The following is a 25915-nucleotide window of genomic DNA, read 5'->3' on the forward strand; positions in this document are numbered from 1 at the left end:
CATTTTGTGCTCTATGTATTTTAATTTATATTGAATAAAATATCATTTCAAATATTTCTTTTTAATATTATAATCACATTTTGTATTCTATGTATTTTAATATATTGAATAAAATATTACTTCAAATATTTCTTTTTAATTTTATAATCACATTTTGTGCTCTATGTATTTTAATATAATTTTAATATATTGAATAAAATATTATTTCAAATATTTCTTTTTAATATTACAATCACATTATGCACTCTTTGTATATAATAATTCTAATACACTGAATATTACTTCAAATATTTTTTTTTAATTTTACAATCACATTTTGTGCTCTATGTATTTTAATATAATTTTAATATATTGAATAAAATATTATTTCAAATATTTCTTTTTAGTTTTACAATCACATTATGTGTATATAATAATTCTAATATAGTAAATAAAATATTATTTTAAATATTTTTAATATTACAATCACGTTATGTACTCTTTGTATATAATAATTCTAATATATTGAATATAAAATATTATTTCAAATATTTCTTTTTAATATTATAATTACTCTGTAGGTAATTCTAATACTTCAAATATTTCTTTCTAATATCACGTAATGTACTCTAGAAAGGAATCTCTTCAAAAGAAGCAACATGAAGTATTTGAAGAGAAGCTTATCTCCTTCACTTTTCCATTCGATTCGCCTTGTTTCTTCCTCTTCCTTTTTTTTATTTTTCTTTTACCTTTTTGCTCAAGAAAATCGAGCGAGTGTCGCGGAAAAACGGGATAATTGAAGATCGGTTTATAATTAACAGGCAAAAACCTGAACGGTGACATCATTCTTGACTCGTTCTTGATCCCTAAGAGAGAGAGTAAATAGACGGGGGGAGGGGAGAGTAACGAGTCAGAAAATACGGGAAGAAGAGCCGAGATAATTATAGAGCTTGCTCATCGCATATTAATCGGATGGAAGATAATTAATGATCATATGGAACGAGTCGATCAAGCGTGTAAATTCAGATTATTTTTTTTTTTTTTTTTTAATCGTTCGAACGAGTGCGGTCACGGATTGTCGTCCCGAGTTTATCGATCGTCGGTAATACTCGTCGATTAACTTTATCGATTTTTCTGGGAAGAAATTTCTTCTCGGTAAGAAAACGACCTTGACTCCTTTCTTTTATTTTCGAGTTCAATGATTCGCTAATTACGTTGACCTTGAATTCAAAATTGTGAAATCAGTTATACAGGATATTTTAAAATTGCAAAAATTATATAAAAGTTTTTAAAAAATCCTTGTCTGAGAAAATTGTTTTATGAATAAATTCTTTATAAGAATTTTAAAAAAATTTCTATACATGGAACGATACACGAATTATTAATACATTGAAATTACATTTATAACCGGGTCAGAAAGTTCTATTACGATATTCAATTATAACGAAACCATAAATTCTTCAACAGTTTTCGTCTCGTTTCCCCGGCTATTCCTGGAACACTTTCACCCTGCTCTCTTAAATTATGAACGAACGATGCCCGAAATGGTAGAACCATAAAAATGATTACGTTCCGCGAAACGCTTCCGTGTTTTCCTTTCGTTTAAATACGAATAAACGAGATTCGTGGAAAATTTTCCGAAGATACAGGAAATACCTTTGCGGTTACGCGATATCTTTCTTTTTCCTCCCCCCTCCTCGACGTATTTGCGTTGCGTATTGCGGTTCAACAAGGTGCGATTCAACTCGTAACAACGATGCATTTCATAAGTACGGGAAGCCGATACGACTGCGGATTCAAGCTTCGATTCAAGCCCGACTTCCGATCGACTCCCCTCACCCTTCTTAATCTAAATTCACTTCTTCGTTCATTCGAAATTGAAACTGAAAAAAAAAAAAAATACTTTATATACATGTAGGAAGATTAAATTTATTTTCTCTTCTAAAAAGAAGAAGAAGAAGAAGAAAATAGCGTTTCATCTCACGCTTCTCTCCTTTTAAATTCATTTCTTCGTTCATTCAAAATTGAAACTGAAAAAAAAAAAATACTTTACATACATGTAGGAAGGTAAAATTTATTTTCTCTTCTAAAAAGAAGAAGAAGAAAATAACGCTTCATCTCGCGCTTCTCTTCTTCTACATCTAAATTCATCTCTTCGTTCATTCAAAATTGAAAAAAATACTTTATATACATATAAGAAGGTTAAATTTATTTTCTTTTTTAAAAAGAAGAAGAAGAAAATAGCGCTTCATCTCACTTCTCTCCTTCTACATCTAAATTCACCTCTTCGTTCATTCAAAATTGAAAAAAATACTTTATATACATATAAGAAGGTTAAATTTATTTTCTTTTTTAAAAAGAAGAAGAAGAAAATAGCGCTTCATCTCACTTCTCTCCTTCTACATCTAAATTCATCTCTTCGTTCATTCAAAATTGAAAAAAATACTTTATATACATATAAGAAGGTTAAATTTATTTTCTTTTTTAAAAAGAAGAAGAAGAAAATAGCGCTTCATCTCACACTTCTCTCCTTCTAAATCTAAATTCCTCTTCGTTCATTCAAAATTGAAAAAAATACTTTACATACATGTAAGAAGGTTAAATTTATTTTCTCTTCTAAAAAGAAGAAAAAGAAAAAGAAAATAGCGCTTCATCTCACGCTTCTCTCCTTCTAAATCTAAATTCATCTCTTCGTTCATTCAAAACTGAAAAAAAAAAAAATACTTTATATACATGTAAGAAGGTTAAATTTATTTTCTCTTCTAAAAAGAAGAAGAAGAAGAAGAAAATAGCGCTTCATCTCACGAAAGGTGCGCTACAACAACTTTTCCCTGAACTTTTCCACTCTCTAAAAAACTTCTAATCGATGGCTCCCAATAACCGTTCACCCACAGCAACACACAGGAATTGAACGTAGAATCCTAAAACCCGAACTCTCGTCAAAACCCTCCCCTTTCTCCTTCCACTCGACGTTGCAACTCCCGGACATTGATCTCCTCCCCCTCCCCTTCACCTAATTCCGTTCCGTGAATTAGGGTGTCGCATCGTATCCTGTCGAAAATCAAAGATAATCTCGTTTCGTTCCCTTTGTTCGCACGCACCCTCTTCCTCTCCCCTCCCCCACCACTTTCGTCTTCGCTTCGAGATCGTAGCGCGAAGCTAGGGAGGGGAGGGGAGGGGGGTCCTAATCAGATCGGCCGAGGCATGACTCCTCTCCGAGTCACGTTCCATCCACGAGACGCGGAGCTTCGAATGATCGAATTTGCAATCAGGCTAACGTCGAACGCATCCAATTCGTTGTTCCCATTCGGGACAACGGGGGATGGGGATTAACTTCGATGCACGCGTTCCGTGTAAATCGTATCGAATGGAAAAGCTTCGTTTCGTTTCGTTTCGTTTCGTTTCGTTTCGTTTCGTTTCGTTTCGTTTCGTTTCGTTTGGGTGTATATGTGTTATATCGGTTTTTTTTTGTAGAGATCTTCTTTTCTTGAGTAATATATGATCGATCTAATCGAAAAAGGATTTTCTCTCGATTTTTTCCTTTTTTTTAAGGACGTTCTTTTCTTTTTTTTTAGAATTAATCGGATCTAATGTAAAAATGTTTCGTTTCGTAGATCTTTTTTTGAAAATGTAATCAACTCGCGTAGATCCTATGCGAAGACTTTTTTTCGTGGATATGTTTTTCTTTTTTTAAAAATTAAAAAAAAAATTAATCGAATCCAATACAAAAGTTTCGTTTTGTAGATCTTTTTTTGAAAATATAATCAACTTGTGTAGATCTTATGCATAGATTTTCTTACGTTTTCTTTTTTTTTAAAATTAATCGAATTCAATGCAAAAATGTTTCGTCTCGTAGATCTTTTCTTGAAAATATAATCAACTCGTGTAGATCAAATCCAATGCGTAGATTTTGATTCGTGGATACGTTTTTTTTCTTTTTTTTAAAATTAATCGAATCCAATGCAAAAATGTTTCGTCTCATAGATGTTTTTTTTTTTAAATATAATCAATTTGTATAAATCTTATGCGTGGATTTTCTTTCGATACGTTGATTTTTTTTCTTTTTTTTAAAATTAATCGAATCCAATGCAAAAATGTTTCGTCTTATAGATCTTTTTTTTGAAAACGTAATCAACTCGTGTAGATCCAATGCGTGAACTTTTTTCCATTTTCTAAAATTAATCAATTTGAATGTGTTGCTCATGTAAATCAATGCGTAGACTTCTTTTTATGGATATATATTCTTTCGTATATCTTTTTTTCTTCAAAATTAATCAGCTTCAATATGTATAAATCTCGTATAAATCAAATCCGATATGCAATACCTTCTTTTCTTAAAAATCGATCAAACTTTAATATATACTCGTATAAATCAAATCCAATTCATCCGATCTTCTTTTCTTACAAATCGATCAACTTCAATATTACTCCAAATCAATGCGTAGATTTCCTTTCCTTCCTTTCTTATATTCTTTCTTTAAAATTAATCAATTTCATTATACACTCGTGATATAAACGAGATCAAATGCAAAAAGCTTCTTCTCTCAAAAATCAATCAAATTTCGAATGAAAATTTCATCTCCTTCCCTTAAAAAATCGATCGACTTTAACCCTTTAACAAAATCAAACGCACAATCGTTTCTCGTTCCCATCCTCCTCTTTTCCTTCTTCTCTCAAAAATCAATCAAATTTCGAATGAAAATTTCATCTTCTTCCCTTAAAAAATCGACTTTAACTCTTTAACAAAATCAAACGCACAACCTTTTCTCGTTCCCATCCTCCTCTTTTCCTTCTTCTCTCAAAAATCAATCAAATTTCGAATGAAAACTTCATCTCCTTCCCTTAAAAAATCGATCAACTTTAACCCTTTAACAAAATCAAATGCACAACCATCCTCTTCTTTTTCTTCAAAAACTCTATCGACTCTCGATACATAAAATTCATTCATCCACGTTTCCTTCTCCTCTCCTTTACATTAATCATTGCAACAAACAAACGTTCGAATCGAATGACCTATCCTTCCTTCCTCTCCCTTCCTCCTCACAGCTAATCGCCACCACGGACTTATTTATTCGCAATAAGGTCGGCGAATCCCGGTAGGATTTTCAGCTCATCATCGTTTATCGGGAGGCAGGATCAACGACACGGTCGGATTACCAACTCCCCGATGGCGTGCGTATGACAGAGAGAAAAAAAGAGAGAGAGAGAGAGAGAGGCCACGAAACGAGGCTTTTCAGCCTCCATTGTTGTATTACGTCGTCTGGGCTTGCTCGACGAGGCAGGCGAATCGGGCAGATCCTCTTGTGCCACTTTATCTATTTGCATGTTCAATTTCGTTCTTTGACGACAACCGCGACAGACGCGACAGAACGGCCATTGTTCTCGAGAACGTGACGATTCGATCGTGCATGTAAACGCGTACTTGGCGTTATATGCATGTATCGTAAACGTAGGCGCGATGATCGAGAGACGCTTTTTCTGCGCGAAGATCGAGGAGAATCTATGAGATTTATAGAATTGTCAATATTATTAGGTTTTAACGCGATAGAACGATTATTTAATTTATCGAGCGAATCAAATTTTGAAAGAAAGAAGTAGAATAGAAATGAATAGAATTAAGAAGAATTAAGAATTAAGAATTAAGAATTAAGAATAGAATTTGAAGAAGAATTAATAATATGGACAATTAAATATAGAGGAAATATAGAGAGTTAAATTTATCATGGAGATAAACATTCACGTTTTCATCGACATCCGGCTTTAAAATCGCGCGTTACCTTTGTTGTTTATTCATTACGAAGTAGTGTTCCCACTTAACGAAACGGTCGAATAGCGTTAAGCGATGATTAACGCGAAAAGTAATCAAGCACACGTTGACGTGACGTTGAAAGTACACTCGTGAAATTGATTAAAAGATTTCTAAAAAAGCGTGTTTCTCGAACATCGCGCAGTGAAACGTTTGAAAAATTATCAAAGGAACGGAAACCCGCGAAAAACTTGTTATTAATTAAATTCGTATATGATAAATCGTATAAAAGATTCCGTATACATAAAACCATTGCCACGTATAAAAATTTAACGTAACATTGACGAAACCAACTCTCTAACTCCATCCAACCACGATCCAATTATTCCACTCGCTCGCTAATCGATATGACGGCGATAGACGAATCTTAGGCGCTCCTTCTCGACCCCGTTATTTCAAGCGAATCGGCCTCTTCTCCGCCCGACCGTCTTCGATCAGTAGTCCGAAATGGGAGGGGGGAGAACGCGACGCGACGCGACAGTGTCGGTTGCTTAAACATCCTGGCGTAGAAATATCGAGGGGAATCTGGGTCAGTCCTTATCGTCAGCGCCAACCCTCGAAATAACGGGCTGCCACACCCCTTTCGCCGGAACATCCCTCGGCTAAAACATCCCAGAGGGCAGAGGGAGGAAGAGGAGGAGGAGAAGGGAAGACTCGTCATCATCGATAAACCGTGATCGAGCCACCGACCGCAAATCATTTCGGCCCCATTTCATTCACCGATCACGCCTGATCGTTGCCATGGCGATATACGTACATACGTACATACGTATACGAACGTTGCCTCTCGAAACCGAACTGAAAAAAGACTATAAAGATAAAACGCACACGTACACGTACACACACGCGCTCGTACCGGTGTCGAGTTTCGAAAGCCAACTTTTTTCCTTTGTTTGGTTTAAGATATACTTTTGCGCTTCGATCTTTACCGAGCAGAGAAAATATTCTCGCGGTTTTAAATAACAACTTGCAATTAATATTTATTTGTCCATTGAATTTTCTCGATTTTAGGATTCGGAGGTTTCGTTATTCAATTATTTCGTTTTCACGAGCAATTTTATCTATCTCGTGATGAAAGAGTGAAAAAGTTATTCTTTTTTTCTTTTTTATTTATTTACCCGACGATATAGGGAATAAGGCGCAGTTGTCACGCGGTTCGTAAACCATGGATAGAGGGAAGAAGAAAAAGTGTAGCACGCTTACGTGTATAACGCAAGGGTTGAAGAGGCTCTATTATTGTAAAGCAGCGGACGATGAGCCCAGAAATTGCGCTCCAGAGAGATGCATCCCACTCTACCTGCCCTCCCTTCCCCCTCCACCCATCTCCCCGTCCCTCTCATTTCACCCTCTCTTTCGCTCGCGTTTTATCGACGAAATTGCATTTTCCCTTGGTTCAGCATCGCTGCCCGCCGGCCGACACGAACGCGCACAAACACAAACTACGGACGCAACTATCAACATCTCTAAAATTCGTAAATCGATCGTTTCGAAGGGATCAAAGATCTCGAACTTGTTAAACGTCCTTTCGATATTTCTTCAAATTTCAACCGTTTATTTGATCCTATCTGGACACGAAAGTGTTCCAGTCCAATGGAACATCCTGTAGCTTACTTTCACGCGCGCTTCCACCAAACGAACTGTCGTAGAAGAATAATTCGAACGCGCCGCACGAATGATGCTTCGAAACGATGTGTTGTATTATTAACTGGACAAAATTCATTTTCAATGAAAGAAAATAATTGTTTCGATTTAAGGTATAATATATAGGTAAAAAATTTTAAAACCTCTTTAATTTTAATAGTTGGAGAAATATTCCGTAAATTTTAGAATTTTATAACATTTAAATATTTATTTTAATCTTAATCGTTATAAATTATCGATAAATTTTTTTTTTATAAATTAAATTTAAAGTTGAGTAATTAGTTAATAAGAGTCGAATGTACAAAAAGTAGAAAAACTTTGCAAAAACTATATTAAAATGATATTTATGGATATCTTATATATATATGCATTTCTATCTATTATTTATTTATTACATTTCGAAGAAATAATAATATTCCTAATATGCGGTACGTCTTCTTACAGTGCTTTCTTCCATTTTATAATTTTCAGTCCATGTTTATGCCCATATTTGACCCGTATTTATCGGATAATTTATAGGATGGGAGTGTCGAGGACATCCTTTTCTTAAAATACCATTTCTCCAGAGTTCCAGTTTATTATACGTTCGTCCAATTCGAAGCGCTTTCTAAGTTAATTGCTACAACTTTTTTCCTATCATCTGCCACACAGTTATTTTGCTTTGGTTACTTAAACCTTCAAATATTTATATATATATATTTTTCATCGATTATTTTCGTACTTTCTTTTCTCTTCCATATTAATTTTCTTTTTACACGCATTTTTAACGAAATTATGATGAAAAGCGGTATTCTAAAAATTTCTTCTTATTCTGTGTATCTGATCCTTGTCTGGACACGAAGTTCCATTCAAGATTCAACGTAACCAATCTTCTTCGTTCTTATATATACGATACTATCCTCGAGTTTTCTCAACTATTGTCACGCTATAATTGCGATCAGATCAGATGTAATTTCCAACAGCGTTGAAACTTCTCGAGGAATCGAATTACGAAGTTTACAAATAACGAAAATTGGAAAATCCTCGAAGGAATTGATTCTTTATACAAATTGTATAAATATAATTACGTAAAAAGTAAGTTAGAATTCGTGGAAACGAATTAGGATTAAATACATTTAATAGGTCCGTTAATGGTAATCGCTCGAGCGTTGCTAAGTCCTGGTTGCTAAGTAAAAATAGATAAGATAAGATAAGCTTGAAAATTGGCGTCCTGTTACTTCTACATGCCCGTGTATATATATATGTGTGTGTATATTCGTTGAAAATCGATCGAGTATAAAAACCTTGGCGCGGAATTGGAATTTGTCCGTTAAGCTGAAATTTTTACAGACCGGCGATCCATAAAGCCGGAGTTCGTAAAATTGTCGACATTAATCTGTGCCGCCTATAAACGTGCGCACCGTGAAATCCTTTTAAACGCGCGCAGCCAGAATGAAAACGTTAATTGAAACGTCAAGTAATATACAATTAAAAACTAGATTCGATCCCCAAGAACCAAATTCGATTTGCTGTTTCTAATTTTCCAAGTCATCATATATATATATATTCTATATTTCTAAACAAGAATTTCTAAACACGAAGCGTTGAAAAAGTTAATCGTAGAGAAAATTTTTAAAAGAGCGTTCCATATTCGACGACTTTGATTAATACTTTATCATATATTTTCTCGTTTTAATTCCTCCAAGATGCTTCTCTTTATTTTTTTTTTAAGAAGAGTCTCGTTTCGCGGGGAAACTCAATTAAACAGAGTATTGCAATTAAGCTCTCGAATGGAGGAGGGGGAGGAAAAAGTTGAGGATACCTTGGGCCCCCGTTCGAAAATCGAGGGGAAGGGAGCAGCGGCTGATTGGCATTCGCCTCGATAAATTCATCGGCAACTCTCCAGATTTCTCTCCTTTAAATCTATGAAAATAAAATCCTACCACCCTAGCTCGCCATTTCCCTTTTAAACTTCTGGAAAGACCATTTTTCTTTCCCTTCTTAAGTCTCTCTTGAGATTCAAGATTCTCTTGAACGACGACGTTGAATTATATATTTATATAATATATTTATAATACCGCTTTTCATCATAATTTCGTTAAAAATGCGTGTAAAAAGAAAATTAATATTGCATTTAATTAATATGGAAGAAAAAAGAAATAATCGATGAAAAATATATATAAATATTTATATATTTTTATATATTTTATATATTTATATATTATATATGAATTATATATTTCCACGAGATCGAGATTCCTTTTTATGTATCATGACAATAATATCTTTTTTTTTTTAATTATCGACGATGAATTCGTTCGATGATTCGTAATTCGATATACGCGTGAAAATTCATGATTGGCGATTCACCGACGAGGGTTAACGCCGCGATGCATTATTGATAAAGTTCTGATTCGATTCGGCATCACTCATCAACATGATATTCACAGCTCATTGATTAATTAAGATTTAATGGACCGAATCTATTTCGGAGGACGCATGGAATTTTCGTAGCGATAATCCAAACTTTCTCAAATTACAGATTTTTGATCGTCGAAGCCAATCCATGTTTAATTGATGAAAATTCGTAAAAAAATATTTTCAACATATCACATGTAATGATTGAGAAAATATTTTTAAAGTTCGTAAGAGATAAACAAATATACTTTCAATCCGTAATAATTTTTTTTGCTTCCTTTATTAATTATAATTTTCGATCAATTCGAATTTATATTAATGAAAATAATGATTTTTGCGCAGGTGGTGACTCCACAGAAATGCGGCGACGTGTACCTCTACGATCTTCCAGCGAGCCGAGGAAGTCCTGCTCCACCCTCCAGGCACGATTCACCCTTGAACTCGAATAACGAGCATTTACACAACTCAGGTGCGTAGCAACCCCTCGTTTTGTTCCGCTAACGACGTAACAACTTCAATACAAATTCCTCGGCCTCCAGCTCAAAGTAGAAAACGTATTTCTAAAACAAGAATATTCCTGGAGAAGAAAATATTTTTAAGAGAAAGCCGTTATCCCTTCGACCGACTCGATTACCACTCGACTTCCTTCGTTTATTAAGAATAAAATAATCATTAATCAGTTATAGAATCAGATTACACTTTTGATATCTCGTTTAAACGAGAGCAATAAAATACAATAGAAAATAAAATTGTACGCTCGATACGTCGTCTCGTTGAGTAAATATACCGATATATTTAATATCCTCGTTTCGATATCGATATCTCGTCTCGGATAAGTAACAAACGTGTACGTATTTTCATCTATATTCATCCTCTTTTCGTTGCAGAATGTTTTCTTAATTATCCAATTGGGTTCTTTCTGCGCATGCGCGCGCAAGAGGCACTTTCAACGGAACGGATAATTTTTCGAACGCATCTATTTTATTCTCGCGTAAGAAAATCGAAATATTATAAATATATCGATATATTTAATATCCTCGTTTCGATATCGATATCTCGTCTCGGATAAGTAACAAACACGTACGTATTTTCATCTATATCCATCCTCTTTTCGTTACAGAATGTTTTCTTAATTATCCAATTGCGTTCTTTCTGCGCATGCGCGCGCAAGAGACACTTTCAACAAAACGGATAATTTTTCGAATGCATCTATTTTATCCTTGCGTAAGAAAATCGAAATATTATAAATATATCGATATATTTAATATCCTCGTTTCGATATCGATATCTCATCTCGGATAAGTAACAAACATATAGGTATTTATTATCTATATTCATCCTCTTTTCGTTGCCGAATGTTTTCTTAATTATCCAATTGCGTTCTTTCTGCGCATGCGCGCGCAAGAGACACTTTCAACAAAACGGATAATTTTTCGAATGCATCTATTTTATCCTTGCGTAAGAAAATCGAAATATTATAAATATATCGATATATTTAATATCCTCGTTTCGATATCGATATCTCATCTCGGATAAGTAACAAACATATAGGTATTTATTATCTATATTCATCCTCTTTTCGTTGCCGAATGTTTTCTTAATTATCCAATTGGTTTCTTTCTGCGCATGCGCGCGCAAGAGGAACGAATAATTTTTCGAACGCATCTATTTTATCCTCGCGTGAGAAAATCGAAACGTTAAACGTCTCGTAAGAAAGGCTCCAGAAGAAAAAAAAATTTTCGAAAACCCTTTCTCTCGACAAGGCAATTATATTAATCGATTGTATTTTAATCGGGTTATGTTACTTCACTTTTGTTTATTGGACGTTCGATTGGAAAACAAGATGTTTCTATAGAAAGGAAGCTTTATTGAGAATCGATATTCCCTCGAATGGGCCGAATCTCCCGGAATCCTTTCATTAAAAACGAATTGTTACTGCGGATACAATTTCCATTCTCCATTCAAAAACCAATAAAGGATCGTGAATACACGTCTTACAATAATTGCAATAAAAAAATCTTTCCGCGCCCGTCTCGATATTATCGGAAGATCAATAATAACGTTGGCTGGAAATATTTTTATTGTCCATTTGCGTAAGATGTATTGTTGCGCGTTGTAATTCATAAGGTTGCGTTTCGAGAAAGTTTCGAGTAAAAATTGCTGTTCGCATTGTTCGAAAGAGAATGCTATTTTTTTTTTTACTCTTCTCCACGCACGTTTCATCGAAAAATCTTAAGGAACTGAGATTCGAATCTAGGTAACGGCAAGAAACGACGGCGATAATGTGAATTCGATTGCACGATAAGTAAAGCTCGGTTAAATTATTATCGACTATTAGGAACAGTTTGCAGTATACCGTATCAATTTATTTGCCGACTATTTCCACCGATCGAGATATCATTGTTCATTCGGTCGGTGAATTTTTTTTTTGAAAGGAAAATAAAACGGGGTCAGTCGGTCGATAGGAGAACCGTGACACGATCGGCAATCTCTCGATCGTGTAAAGATCGGGTCGAGGCAAGATAACTTGCTAATTTCCTATCCAAATGCCTCTCTCGATCAATATACATCGATTCTTGAAAGGAGACCATTTTTCTAAAATCGTTCCGAGATAATAACAAAATATCTACACGATGCATCCTTCCTTATAAACATGGATAAAAAAGGATAGATAGTTGGAGATGTCTCTTTCAACATATTGGAAATATTAATTTCTCTGATATTCATTTTAAACGCTTAATAATCGTGAAGAATTTAAGATTTACGAATACAAAAGAGATACGTATACGTATTTGCGCAGGCCGATACACGACGAGCAGCAGGAATTCCGTGGACAACGGTGGCGACGTGAGCGATTGTTACGACGTGCCACCACGAGCCATCCCCGTGATTCCATCGCCCGCGAGCAGTCCGAGCCCTGCACCTTCGTGCTACGACATCCCAAGGCCGCCTACGTCCTGCACGCCGATCTCCAACTGCTCAGGAGGATCGGGCGTGATGCCTCTCGACTGCTACGACGTGCCCAGGCCTCTGCAACCCCTCACCCCGAGCAGCTCGGCGTCCAGTCTCACCAACGATGGATCCCTCAGCGGATCGAACCGGTACGTGATCCTCGCGGGATGTAGCTACATCCATTCTTTATTTCATCGTCTAACGAGGGATGAAACACGTTCGATGGGAGGGGAGGGTTTAATGAATTTATGGGATGATACGGACGTGTCGATAACAGAGTCGTTTTCTCGTGATATTTTTCTCGCACAACATCGATCGATTACTCTTTTTCTTCTGTTCATTTATATTATGGTACATCGAGACCGATTATACCGATCGTAGGTAACAATTCATAGGTATGTTAAAAACGCGTGCTCAGCGGGTATTGTACACACCATTTGCAAACACTTGTGTAATGTAACTGCAAACAAAATATTTTTTACTAATTTACTATCGGAAACGAAGAGAGAGAGAGAGAGAAAGAGGAATTGTTTATCGTTGAACAGAAATACGAATTTCGCCAACGTTACAAAACGATAAAATAAAACTACGATTAAATTACCATCTCCGTCAAAATTATTCAAGCGTTAAATTTCACAGGGGAGTATAAATCAACGGGTACACGTTTCAACGTTAAATACCAGACGCGAGCCGCATTACCTTTATATTTAGCATTTCACCTCTTCTGTATAATCACGAGCTACGCTTTAGGAACTCTAAAATTCTTTCCTCGTAACTAGCCATTTTATTAACGGTCAATGCAATTGAAATTAAACCGTGTACCGTGCAGCTTTTGATGTTTTGGCATTTCGTTAAGGCAATTTCGTTTTTGTTTGCGGTAACTATCAGCCGTGAACGTTTCGAGGCGTCAACATCGAGTACGTTGAACTTTATACGCATTAGCTAGCGTAACGAGACATGCGGCTGCTAGGAAGTGATTTATTTCTAGAGCTTGAACTTAAATACCGGACCTGTGCCAAAACAGCGGTCATTCCTACCGCACAGTTTCGGAGAAATCGGCTCCGTTTACGGTTCAAAATAAGTGAACGACGGGTTTTTTCCCATGATTTCGATTTTGGTATAAAATATGAACGGACGAAACGATATCGCGTTGAAAAAATAACGAGAGAAATTATTTGATATAAACATCGTCAACTTACCGTACGTTACGACATTTATCTGTTATTTTTATACAACGACGTTAACGTAGTTAAGTTTCTAGCTTGTAAAATATTTTACTTTACTTTAATGCGTCGCCATCTGCTCGCTCGAGCGTGAAACGTTTTTTGCCACTGTTTTGTCAGCCGACGCTCCTCTCATTCCTCGCGAAACAAAGAAAGAGAACTCGGGTGAATTTTATCGGTCGAAAAACCTGACCGTTCCAACCAGCCATCCAAACCCTATTTCCATTTCAACTCGTTTCAAAGTTTTCCATTCGTTTAACCATTAGAGGGGCCGCTTTCTGGCCACTGAACGCTATTAATCAACGCCAACGGAAAGGGAAACTGGAGTAGAAATAATAGTTCCTTTCTAAAATATTTCGTGCAATTAGCGGATGGATTTAAAAACGAACGAACGAATAATAAAATTTTCCGCGATTGTTGAAGATGCCCGGAATACAGTGATGCTCGTGAACGAGAAGAAACGTACGGTAGAGTGAGCACAGATTACGCTAACAAAAGGCGATTTCCGTTTCCAGATCAAGCTTGGCTGCTCCGGATTACGATGTACCTAGATCGCGTCTTCCAGCATCCTCGTTACCGTCCCGGCACAATACGCCCGTGCCCAAAACACCGACACCTCCACCCCCGCCGCAAACCCAGCAGATCTACGACGTTCCAGTCAGCAAGGAGCTTCCTCTGGAGCTGGACTCCGCTTTGGAAGGTCTACAAAGGCTGCAGAGCGAGGCGTCCGCCGCGATAGCTAGGCTATTAGGATTCGTCAGCCCGGTGTGGAGGACGCCTCAGCGATTGGACGCAACGTTGATGGATCTTAGGCTCGCCGCCCTCAGACTCAGAACGTCTTTGCACGATCTGGCCGAATTCGCTGAAGGTAATCCTAATCCTAGATCCTCCATCTTCTCTCTGCGAATTGCTTAGACCGTTGAATGCAAACTGAATAATTAATTCTACGGATAAATTTCATTGTTGTATCTAGAAAATACTTTTCAATTCCAATATTCTCTCTCGAAGCATCGAAAGTTGTGTCGTCAATTATCGAGGATAGAGAAAAATCTCCATTATTATTTCTCATTTCTCTGCATTGGATTTAGGCACACTTGGGAATGCGGGGAAAGCGCCGGACAAGGGGCTGGCCACGAAACTGCGGCCCCTGGTCAAGGCTCTCCGCGATTCCGACAAGCTCGTGCAGGAAGCGGCCACCGAGCTCGACGCGATGGAGTGGGACGCGGGCAAGCTGTGTCGCGGGGGCGGCGATACCCCGACGCCGACTAACGGGCCGCCTTCCACCATTTTGCCACCGGCGCAACCGGACCCGCTCGATCAGCTGATCGCGTGCGCCCGGGCGCTCACGGAAGACGTTCGTCAGGTCGCCAGTTTCATTCAGGTGAACGGAACCACGCTTTCTAACTCGCCACAATTGAGAAAAACAGACCAGCCTACCTTTTATTCCTATTTATTATATTTATATAATAAATATAATATAAATATAATAAATATATAATATAAATATAAATATAAATATAATAAATATATAATATAAATGTAATATAAATATAAATATAATAAATATATAATATAAATATAATATAAATATAAATATAAATATAATAAATATATAATATAAATATAAATATAAATATAATAAATATATAATATACATATAAATATAAATATAATAAATATATAATATAAATATAATATAAATATAAATATAATAAATATATAATATAAATATAATATAAATATAAATATAAATATAATAAATATATAATATAAATATAATATAAATATAAATATAATAAATATATAATATAAATATAATATAAATATAAATATAAATATAATATAAATATAAATATAAATATAACAAATATATTATATATATTACATATTTATTATATTTATATTTATTATTATTCCTTTTATTTATTATATTTATATTTATTATTATTCCTTTTATTTATTATATTTATATTTATTATTATTCCTTTTATTTATTACATATAGAGAGGAAATTTCAGAGTGAATTTGCAGAATCATAGAATTTTTGAGATAAAACTTTCTCGTAATTTCACGGTCCCCTTAAAAAAAATTATTATTTCTTGCTATTCTAACAATTTTAAATAGTTTTCGCGTTAATCAATTGACTGTTTTCATAATAAATATAATATAAATATAATAAATATATTATATTATATATTTATTATTATTCCTTTTATTTATTACATATAGGGAGGAAATTTCAGAGTAAATTTGCAGAATCATCGAATTTTTGAGATAAAACTTTCTCGTAATTTCGCGGTCTTAAAAAGAATTATTATTTCTTGCTATTCTAATAATTTTAAATAATTTTCGCGTTAATCAGTTGACTGTTTTCATAATAAATATATTATATATATATTATATATTTATTATATTTATATTTATTATTATTCCTTTTATTTATTACATATACGGAGAAAATTTCAGAATATTTTTGAGATAAAATTTTCTCGTAATTTCGCGGTTTTAAAAAAAATTATTATTTCTTGCTATTCTAACAATTTTAAATAATTTTGATCAGTTGGCTGTTTTCGTAATAAATAATACGAAGTTGGAACGAATTTGACAGGGTAACTCGACGCTTCTCTTCAAGCGGTCGTCGATCATCTCGACCGGTAGCAGTAACAATAGCGGGGCAGGGGAGGATTACGATTACGTGAATCTTGATTCGAGAGAGGTGGTGGCGAAGCAACGGGAGGAGGTGAGGGCGTCCCTGCCCCAGGAGCTTCGTAGCAATTACGATCTGCTGGTATCCGAGTCGGACAATGCAACGATTCAAATGCCACCCACGACACCGACACCCATGGACCCGAACGACAAACAATTGTTGGCCTTCTACGCCGCCCAGGTGATCACGCATGGCAACCACTTGACTCACGCGATCGACGCCTTCATGCAGACGGTCGAGCACAACCAACCACCAAAGGCGAGTAAACCTGGAAATGGATATACCGCGTGCCGTACGACGATAAGACGTCCTCGAGTGGTAATAGTAGTAGTTTAGGGCTTTGAGGTATTCAGAGCGTTTGAAATTGGATTTGTAGACAAAGGGATGGATAAGTTTTTTTTTATTATTTTTATTAATTATCATAATTCTCATAAATGGGAAAAATATAGTTTAGATGATGTGTCTAATGATGACATGACAAAAGAAAATAATACAAGAGCTGCATTGTCATTTTTAAAAGAATTAGAAGATCATTGGAAAAACTGAAAAAACTGAAAAAACAATCAGAAAAAAATGAATCTGATTTAGTTAACAAATGAAGATAATATTTAAATCCAAGAAAAAGAAAATATCTACTGAAATTGAATTTAAGAAATTTGAAAATAATACTAATAATATAGATAATATACCAATTATTATTGAAAACAATAATAAACCAGTCTTTAAGAATAGTAAACTTATTATGCCAGAATATGTTGTTGAAAACTGAAACAATCAGAAAAAATAGATATAAGTGAATCTGATTTAATTAACAAAAATTAAATGAAGATAATATTTAAATCCAAGAAAAAGAAAATATCTAATGAAATTGGATTTGAAAAACCTAAAATAATACTAATAATATAGATAATATACCAATTATTGTTGAAAACAATGATAAGTCTTTAAGAATAGTAAACTTATTATACCAGAATATGTTGTTGAAAACTGAAACAATCAGAAAAAATAGATATAAATGAATCTGATTTAGTTAACAAATGAAGATAATATTTAAATCCAAGAAAAAGAAAATATCTACTGAAATTGGATTTAAGAAATTTGAAAATAATACTAATAATATAGATAATATACCAATTATTATTGAAAACAATAATAAGCCAGTTTTTAAGAATAGTAAACTTATTATGCCAGAATATGTTGTTGAAAACTGAAACAATCAGAAAAAAAAAAGATATAAATGAATCTGATTTAGTTAACAAATGAAGATAATATTTAAATCCAAGAAAAAGAAAATATCTACTGAAATTGGATTAAGAAATTTGAAAATAATACTAATAATATAGATAATATATCAATTATTATTGAAAACAATGATAAGTCTTTAAGAATAGTAAACTTATTATGCCAAAATATGTTATTGGAAAGAAAGACAAAAGTTAAGAAAGAAAAATGTATAGCGAGGGTAGACAGATCAAAACAACTTAAATTAGATCATCTGGAAGAACTTGATGAAGAAGAAAAATTAAATATTAACTAATTAATTATTATTTAAAATTTTCTGTACAATATTTAGTATTTGTTATTTTAAATAATTAATAAAAAAAGTGTTTTTCGAAAACAGGTATTCCTAGCGCATGGAAAGTTCGTGGTGCTGAGCGCTCATAGATTGGTGCACATCGGTGACACGGTGCACAGGAACGTGATCAGGAACGACGTGAAAACACGCGTGCTGGAATGCGCAAACGCGTTGAACGAAGCCCTGAAACAGACGGTGTCGAAGACGAAACAGGCAGCTCAATTCTTTCCAAGCGTATCCGCCGTTCAAGAGATGGTCGACAGCGTTGTGGACGTCTCTCACTTGGCCAAGGATTTGAAGGTGGCGATAATTAACGGGGCGCAACAACCTTGAGCATCCAAAGATCAGGTCCTATTCTCTGACATGAACGAGGGGAAAAAGAAGGGAGAGGAACGAATTTGGATATGTGTACGAGCTGAAAAAGGATTTGTCGTTTTTTATTTTGGCAAAGAAGCCACGTTGCGTTGACACCTCACTGACAAGTTCCTTGGATTGACCGACGACAATCCTGATGATCAAACAGTTACTATCAGTTAGGAACGTAATACGAACTGTGTAGTAGGAATGATAAAAAGAAAAATTTAACGTCATAGACTATGTATTCGTTACCGAATTTGGTAAGAAAGGAACTACTCATCTGTTAGAATATCGCGATGGTTAATCATCCAATCAAAAAGAGAGATAATCGTGAAGAGAAAACGAAGAGTAAAGTAATTAAATGACGGTAAAAAATTACGATTCAAAGTTGATAGATTTTTTTGAATAAATATAATGAATGTAGAAAAAAAAAATCCGACTTTTGATTTGGATGATTAAAAAGAGATTAGATCCGTGAGAGTAGAAATATGAATTATTGTTGATTGTTGAATCAACTGGACCAGGAAAAGAAAACGCCAATTTGCTTTTTTCGCTCGACTTTAGAAATTACATTCTTCCCTCTTGTTTGCAATAAAGAGTTCTCGAGGCCTATCGTTACTTAGATATACGCAACTGCCAAAGCCACAGGTATATAGAACGTAAGGGAAAGCTCCTTTAAAACGAGCGTATGTTTCTAATGTACTCGAGAAAAATATAGAGATCGTAGACTTTTCTAGAAAAACCATGTAATCGTGTCGTCGTTACATTAGCTAGAGGTGTGGAATTAATTAAAACGACGTAAAAGATCGATAGTGTGTGTAGAACGCGTTCGAAATGATTCTCGATACGATGTATTATTGTTTGCTTGGAAACGAGACTTGTTTCGAACTTGATGAACGCAGATGTCGTTGCCAGCGTGTTAATTATTTGTTCTAGGTGTGTATCACGTGGCGAAAACTTAAATAAGCGAAATATGAAACATTTTCATTCGCAAGTATGTTTATTACCGATATATTATACCGCAACGAAAATATTGATTAATTTTAACAGAAGATTAATAAAATAAAAAAGAAAATAGCCTAATGTTTCTTGAATGAAAATGAAATGCAACAAGGGATTTTTTTATATGTAAGAATACTTGGTAACTAACAGCAACGTTTATGGCATTAACCTTTGTACCGAAAAATTCGAATGCAAAAACTGCTGTCTTTTTAGAGGCCAATTTTAAAAACGAATTTTATACAATTTTACCGCCATGGCGCAACTTTTTCGCGTCACATCTTTTTACGGGCCTTTCAACGTATTTGATCAAACGCACAGTAAAGAGACTGCACAAAGGAAAAAAAAAGCATCAGATTTGTAAGCCGTTTACAATCATTCCAATAATTTAATTCGATTAAAAGACGTGTTCCCTTTACAGGAGCGATACGAAAATAATAACTTGGAAAACAATACGAAACGAATACGCCTTATACACGATAAATTTATCGATTATCGTTGGCTAACGATTATAAAACTCCTATCGATTATAAAACTTTCATTGCGATCGCAGCGTTTCCTTATCGTAGAGGTTAGTTTTAGATCATTCTGACATACGCTTTAAAACTTTTATAATCGGCAGGATTGCGATTTTTTATTAAAAGAAAATACAAATTTAAAAGAATTATATAAGAATTTTTTTTTTAAATGTAATAATATACATAAACAAATTGTATTCTTCGATTATCCATAAAATTACAATATTACGTTTTATGAAAGGTAATCGACAACCGCAAAAATTTATAACACAGCTTTAAGATCCATTTATATCATTTAAAGTATTTACTTTATCATCTTTCGAAATGCAATTCTTTTTTTTCTGTGTCTTCTTTTTTTAGAGAAAAAGAAAAAAAGAAGTCGTTAAAATAAGGTATATCAAAATGTTAAGGAATAAGTTAAGACGATCATTCAACATTTAGAGAGTATTTACCACGATATAGCTTATAGTTTATTTTTTAAAGATTATATAATTGAAGCATACTCTTGTAAACATAACAAGTTCGTTTACAAGAATTGTATAATTTATTGGCGGAGCGTTTTTGTAAGATAAAATGCAATTTTCAAATTATTATACTTTACTGTATATTTAGAATTTATACATAGGTGATATCAATAGGTGCTTATCACATTCTCATTGAAAAAATCATATTCCAATTAATTGCGACGTGCTATTAGGTGGAATGATTTTTTTTTTCTTTTTTATATCAAGAAAAAAAAAGAAAATGTGAAATGCATGAATTATATATATTGCCTTTGTACTTGTATCATGTCATTTCGTTTGATCGCACATCGTACCTGGAATTTTGTTATATTGAAATAATTTTTGCAATCGGAGAATGTTCTTAAAATTCTGAAAACATTTTTAAATGAAGTTTTTTATCGGTGAAAATTCCCAATTAGAATTTAAATATTGATGGTTCGTTAATTCTAATTGATTTAAACTGATAACTTATATAAATTGCATAAATAATAAATTATTATAAATTTTTATCAGGTACATTGATTACGAAATTAAAAAATTAATCGATCTATGACTTTCAAATTAGTCCTTTGAATTTGAAAATAGTTTATATTACTTCAAGGACATTTAATATGTACATAAGTATATTTATATACATATATATGTATATTATAATTATTCCTATTACGAATGTATACACAAATACAGTAATTAACGCAGCAGTGACGAAAGAAATGAAATATTTAAAATTTTTGTGCAATTATAAAACTTTAATTTTTAAGTATTTGATCATACTCGAGAAGGTACATAAAGTATTTACAGATAGAAAAAATGATTAGAATCATTTCAAATAATACAAATACAAAGACCAGATAATGAATGAATATTGAAAAAGAAAATTTTTCTTTAAAAAAAGTTATATCATCTTGCATTTGATTTGCTTGGTGAAATCTGGGTGATAATTTTGTATACTGACGCGTTACTTGTATATTATAGTTTCAAAATGATTCAATAAAGATTAATTGAATACAGGTAGAAAATGATAAACCTTTCATTATCATCTCTGCTCATTATCTTTATTATTATATTAAGATTTATAGGTCTTAAATAACATAGTATATCAATTAACTACACGCAATGTTACATTTATTAGAAACTTTTTAACTCAATTTGCATTGAAGTACATACATTATTTAGAAGTCTCTCTCCTATTCCCTGTATAATTATTAACAAGTACACCTTTTTGTAATAACATATAAAACATTTCATATGTCTTAGATAAGGCTTAAATGAACACAAATATCCTAAGTGTTTGCAAAATTTTAATAGTGATAATATGTATATTAAACATTCAAGCCATGATGCTTGACTTATCGATATTTCATATATTTTCCGTGAAAATTCATTTATGAAAAATACATATTATATGATTAAATTCAGTATGGAATTAATGATGCAAAAAATCATCAACAACCTAATAATTATAGATGAACATCCCAATCTGACTATGAACGATCACAGCATCTGCCAGTATGTATGTGTGTATTACCATCTTTGTTTGTTTTTTCTTTTGCATTTTTTTCCATGTAAAAGCTGCTAAGATCGCGTTTCATTGCATAAGCATCTTCTCCATCTGCATAATATTTTGGTTCGACTTCTGATACTTCAAATTGCAAACTGCTTGTATATAAATTCAAAGCTGCCCGATTACTTCTACGAACATGTAGAGAAACATATTTTGCTCCAAAACATTCAACCATTGCTCTAGAAGCCTGATTCATAAGTTTCTGAGCAATACCAAGCCTTCTATGAGATCTTTTTACTGCCAAACTCGTGATGTGTCCATGTGGATTATCCTCACAATCTTCTTCCATTTTAGCAAGAACATAGCCCACTATTCTGCCTTTTTCATCCTCTGCTACGTAACTTAATTGTGGCCAAGAAAGAGCATGATACAAATAATATTTCATTTGATAATTTTCTGGTAGACATTGCAAATTACAATGCTGTATATTCAACAAATCATCTGTTGTAGCACAGCGTATATTTATAGACATTTTGATTACTTATAATGTTATGGATATATAAATGAAAGACAATTTTGGTCAATTCTCTTTTTTTTGATATATTTTTTTTCTTATTACTAATCACTTTTTTTTTTCAAATTTATAAATCTGATTTTAATCTTTAATCTTTGCGAATTTTTTTCATACGAGATCTACCATTCTTTAAGTCATTTACAGGTGAAGATTCACTCATACCACCCAACAGTTCTCGAACAAACCTGAATCTTGAAAGGAAAAACTTCCAAACTAAATACCAACCTGTGAAAAAAGACAAAATAAACCTTTAAGGATGAGAAATCTAATAAAAATTGCACACCTACACTAAACTTCTATTAAGCATAAAGACTACATATAATTTCAATTATTATTAAAAATTATTTCTAACGAGGATACCGAATTAAAGAATAAACCAAATAATGGGAATATAAATTGATATTACAAACAATAACCATAGAGAATTTTATATTGATATATATATATATATATTATAAGAGAAAGATACAAAACAAAATAGGTTTTAAATTCGTAAAACCTAAATTGACGTCGAGATTATGCATACATGTAATGAAAAAGATTAAGTATGTAAGTATGTAGTCAACTCTCCTACTATACCTTCAACTTCGGAACTATATGACTATTCGACAGGTCGGATAACAATGTTTCGAAACACTCTGCATACCGCGCAGCAATAACGGAACGTTACTATCTGTCGTTCTTACCCAGCAGCACCAGGCCAAATACTATGAGTAGACTCGATATCACGGAGAAGGCTGCTAGGACGATTTCCTGCATTATTAATTCCGTACCTCGATTATCAATATACTAACGAACTTCCTAAAATGACACACACGGGAATAGTGTCATAACCTCTTTATATTTTTTGCTTTTTTAACAAAATATTAAATTCACAACATAAAGAAACAGGAATGATAAATTTAGCACTACGTCGAATATAAATTTTAACTGCGTTTTTCGTTCACTAGCAGCACGCCATTTTGAATACGTGATGAAGTAGTGTGTATAGGTTATAAATTTTTTTTCCCCCTCCAATTGTGTAAATAAATTTTACAGCGTAATTTAACAAGATAATCTTTCAAGAATATATTACGTAACTTACCAAAGTCCAGTAGCTTATATTTCTTACATCGATCAACATCTCACATTCAAAAACTTGAAAATAATTAAAATAGACAATCGACTTTTAAATAGCCAACGAATAAAGCCGACAGGAAACAGTTATAACCCGCGGTGATATGTGCGCAATCGCACTATTTCCGGAAGAATCCGTTAGAGCGGTTTTATTTAAATTTCTATTAATTAAATTTATCAAATTTTTTAAAAATTTATTCTAATATCATAATATTATAACAAAGGTATTAAGAATAAAAAGTTCAATAAAATCGTATAAAATATAGAACATTTTATACCTAAAATGATGTACAGTGTATTTATTGCTGCTATATTCAAAGTACAATTAATCAATTTAATCAAGAACAAATATTAAATACTCATATTATACAAAAAATTTTAAATAATAATTAATTCGTTAATATTTAATTTTCTTCTTCATCAAGTTCTTCTAGATGATCTAATTTAAGTTGTTTTGATCTATCTACCTTCGCTATACATTTTTCTTTCTTAACTTTTGTCTTTCTTTTCTGACCAACAACATATTCTGGCATAATAAGTTTACTATTCTTAAAGACTGGCTTATCATTGTTTTCAATAATAATTGGTATATTATCTATATTATTAGTATTATTTTCAGGTTTTTTAAATCCAATTTCAGTAGATATTTTCTTTTTCTTGGATTTAAATATTATCTTCATTTGACTTTTATTAACTAAATCAGATTCATTTATATCTATTTTTTCTGATTGTTTCAGCTTTTCCAATGATCTTCTTGCTTTTAATTCTTTTAAAAATGACAATGCAGCTCTTGTATTACTTTCTTCTGTCATGTCATCATTAGATACATCATCTAAACTATATTTTTTCCATTTATGAGGATTCTTGTGAAAATCTGGTATACTTCTATTAAGAGCACGCGGTGCTGGACCTTCTGGTCTCTTAAATATACTTTCTTTACCACGAAATCTTCTTGTTTGACTTTGACGGCCAGCTTTCAAAATTTGAAAGTAGTTTGATTGTTCAATATTTGAATCCATATCCATGGGTTCATTAACAATTTTATTCTTATTACATTCTTGTTCTGCATCTGATAATTTATCAAATAATAATTTTTGTCTATTTGCAAATGCTGTATCACCACCATGTAAAATAAAATTTCCAGTTGTATGCATCTTATTTATTTAATACTAATTTATTAATTTTTCAAATTAGATAAAATATTTTATAAATATAACATAAATGTAATATTAAAATATGATTAACATAAAAAAAGTAATATATAAATTATGTAGATATGGCGTACTAATACGTTACAATAAATTAGAATATTTAATAGATATTTATTTAAACATATGTTTAAAATTTCTATAGATTTTAAAGTTATTTATTGTCACTCTGTTTATTTCTAATACTTAAAGATTTAAAAAACGTAAAAGTATAATATTGATATTATACTAGGTTGTATGTACGCCGCCATTTTATCTCGAAGATAACTATCGATGTTAAAATCATGAAGAAATTTATATGAATATATATATCATTATATATTTCACTATGTAATTAAACTTTAATAATAAACAAGATAAAAACATATCAATAAAACATAAATAATGATATTTATATGATGGATATATTAATAACATATTGGATTGAATAAATTCCGAAGATTTTTAATCATTTTAATCATTTTTAATAGATTAGGCAGAGAAAATAATAAATTTAATTAGATATTGAAATCATTTTGAGTATAAATTTTACAACAATATGGATAAAACAAATGTAGATTAAAAATAATAAATAATATAGTATAATAAATAATAAATGCAGATAAAATAAAATTCGGAAATCAGCGCCATCTACAGAATGCTAACTAAAACTAATATATATAGACATATAATAAGAGAAATATATAGAACAATATAATAATAAAAAATAAAAAATAGAAGAAAAAAAAAATAGAAATAGAATAAAAATTTCAATGCTATCTTTACATGCTACTGTAAATGAAATCTATGTATTTCTTGAATGCTTTTATATAAAAACATTTTTAATATTCAAAAGATGGCGTAGATGAATAATTC

General features: G+C 32.7%; 3 protein-coding genes across 6 annotated transcripts in view; 1 reads left to right on the top strand and 2 right to left on the bottom strand.

The window, feature by feature from the left end:
- Positions 1–20396, top strand: part of Nedd9 (neural precursor cell expressed, developmentally down-regulated gene 9) — a 116880-nt gene extending 96484 nt beyond the window's left edge. The window contains exons 4-10 of one of the 2 annotated variants that reach the window (XR_407453.3): positions 10166–10292; positions 12624–12924; positions 14514–14866; positions 15087–15379; positions 16607–16963; positions 18327–19997; positions 20059–20396. Coding sequence is in view for 1 of the 2 variants with exons in the window: in NM_001204751.1 (NP_001191680.1) it covers positions 10166–10292; positions 12624–12924; positions 14514–14866; positions 15087–15379; positions 16607–16963; positions 18327–18614 (1719 nt within the window). In the remaining variant the exon portion in view is untranslated. 2 annotated transcript variants of the gene reach the window in all.
- A 1295-nt stretch (positions 20397–21691) lies between these two features.
- Positions 21692–23967, bottom strand: LOC726609 (N-alpha-acetyltransferase 11). 3 transcript variants are annotated; one of them, XM_006557359.3, is made up of 3 exons: positions 23821–23967; positions 23423–23537; positions 21692–22961 (listed from the first exon to the last, which is right to left on the bottom strand). In XM_006557359.3, exon 3 carries the CDS (start codon positions 22692–22694, stop codon positions 22143–22145), a length of 552 nt encoding a protein of 183 aa, XP_006557422.2. In that variant the 5' UTR covers positions 22695–22961; positions 23423–23537; positions 23821–23967; the 3' UTR covers positions 21692–22142. The 3 variants fall into 3 exon arrangements, with proteins under 3 accessions (XP_006557422.2, XP_016770405.1, XP_006557421.1); XM_016914916.2 differs by lacking the exon at positions 23423–23537 and having other exon boundaries at positions 23821–23966; XM_006557358.3 differs by lacking the exon at positions 23821–23967 and having other exon boundaries at positions 23316–23729.
- A 136-nt stretch (positions 23968–24103) lies between these two features.
- Positions 24104–25334, bottom strand: LOC726788 (protein TSSC4). Its single transcript, XM_001122509.5, has one exon. The coding sequence runs from the start codon at positions 25004–25006 to the stop codon at positions 24257–24259; it is 750 nt and encodes a 249-aa protein (XP_001122509.1). The 5' UTR covers positions 25007–25334; the 3' UTR covers positions 24104–24256.
- Positions 25335–25915: the final 581 nt, after the last annotated feature.

The sequence above is a fragment of the Apis mellifera genome, linkage group LG1 (assembly GCF_003254395.2).
Source record: "Apis mellifera strain DH4 linkage group LG1, Amel_HAv3.1, whole genome shotgun sequence".
In the NCBI taxonomy this organism is placed as follows: Eukaryota; Metazoa; Arthropoda; class Insecta; order Hymenoptera; family Apidae; genus Apis; species Apis mellifera.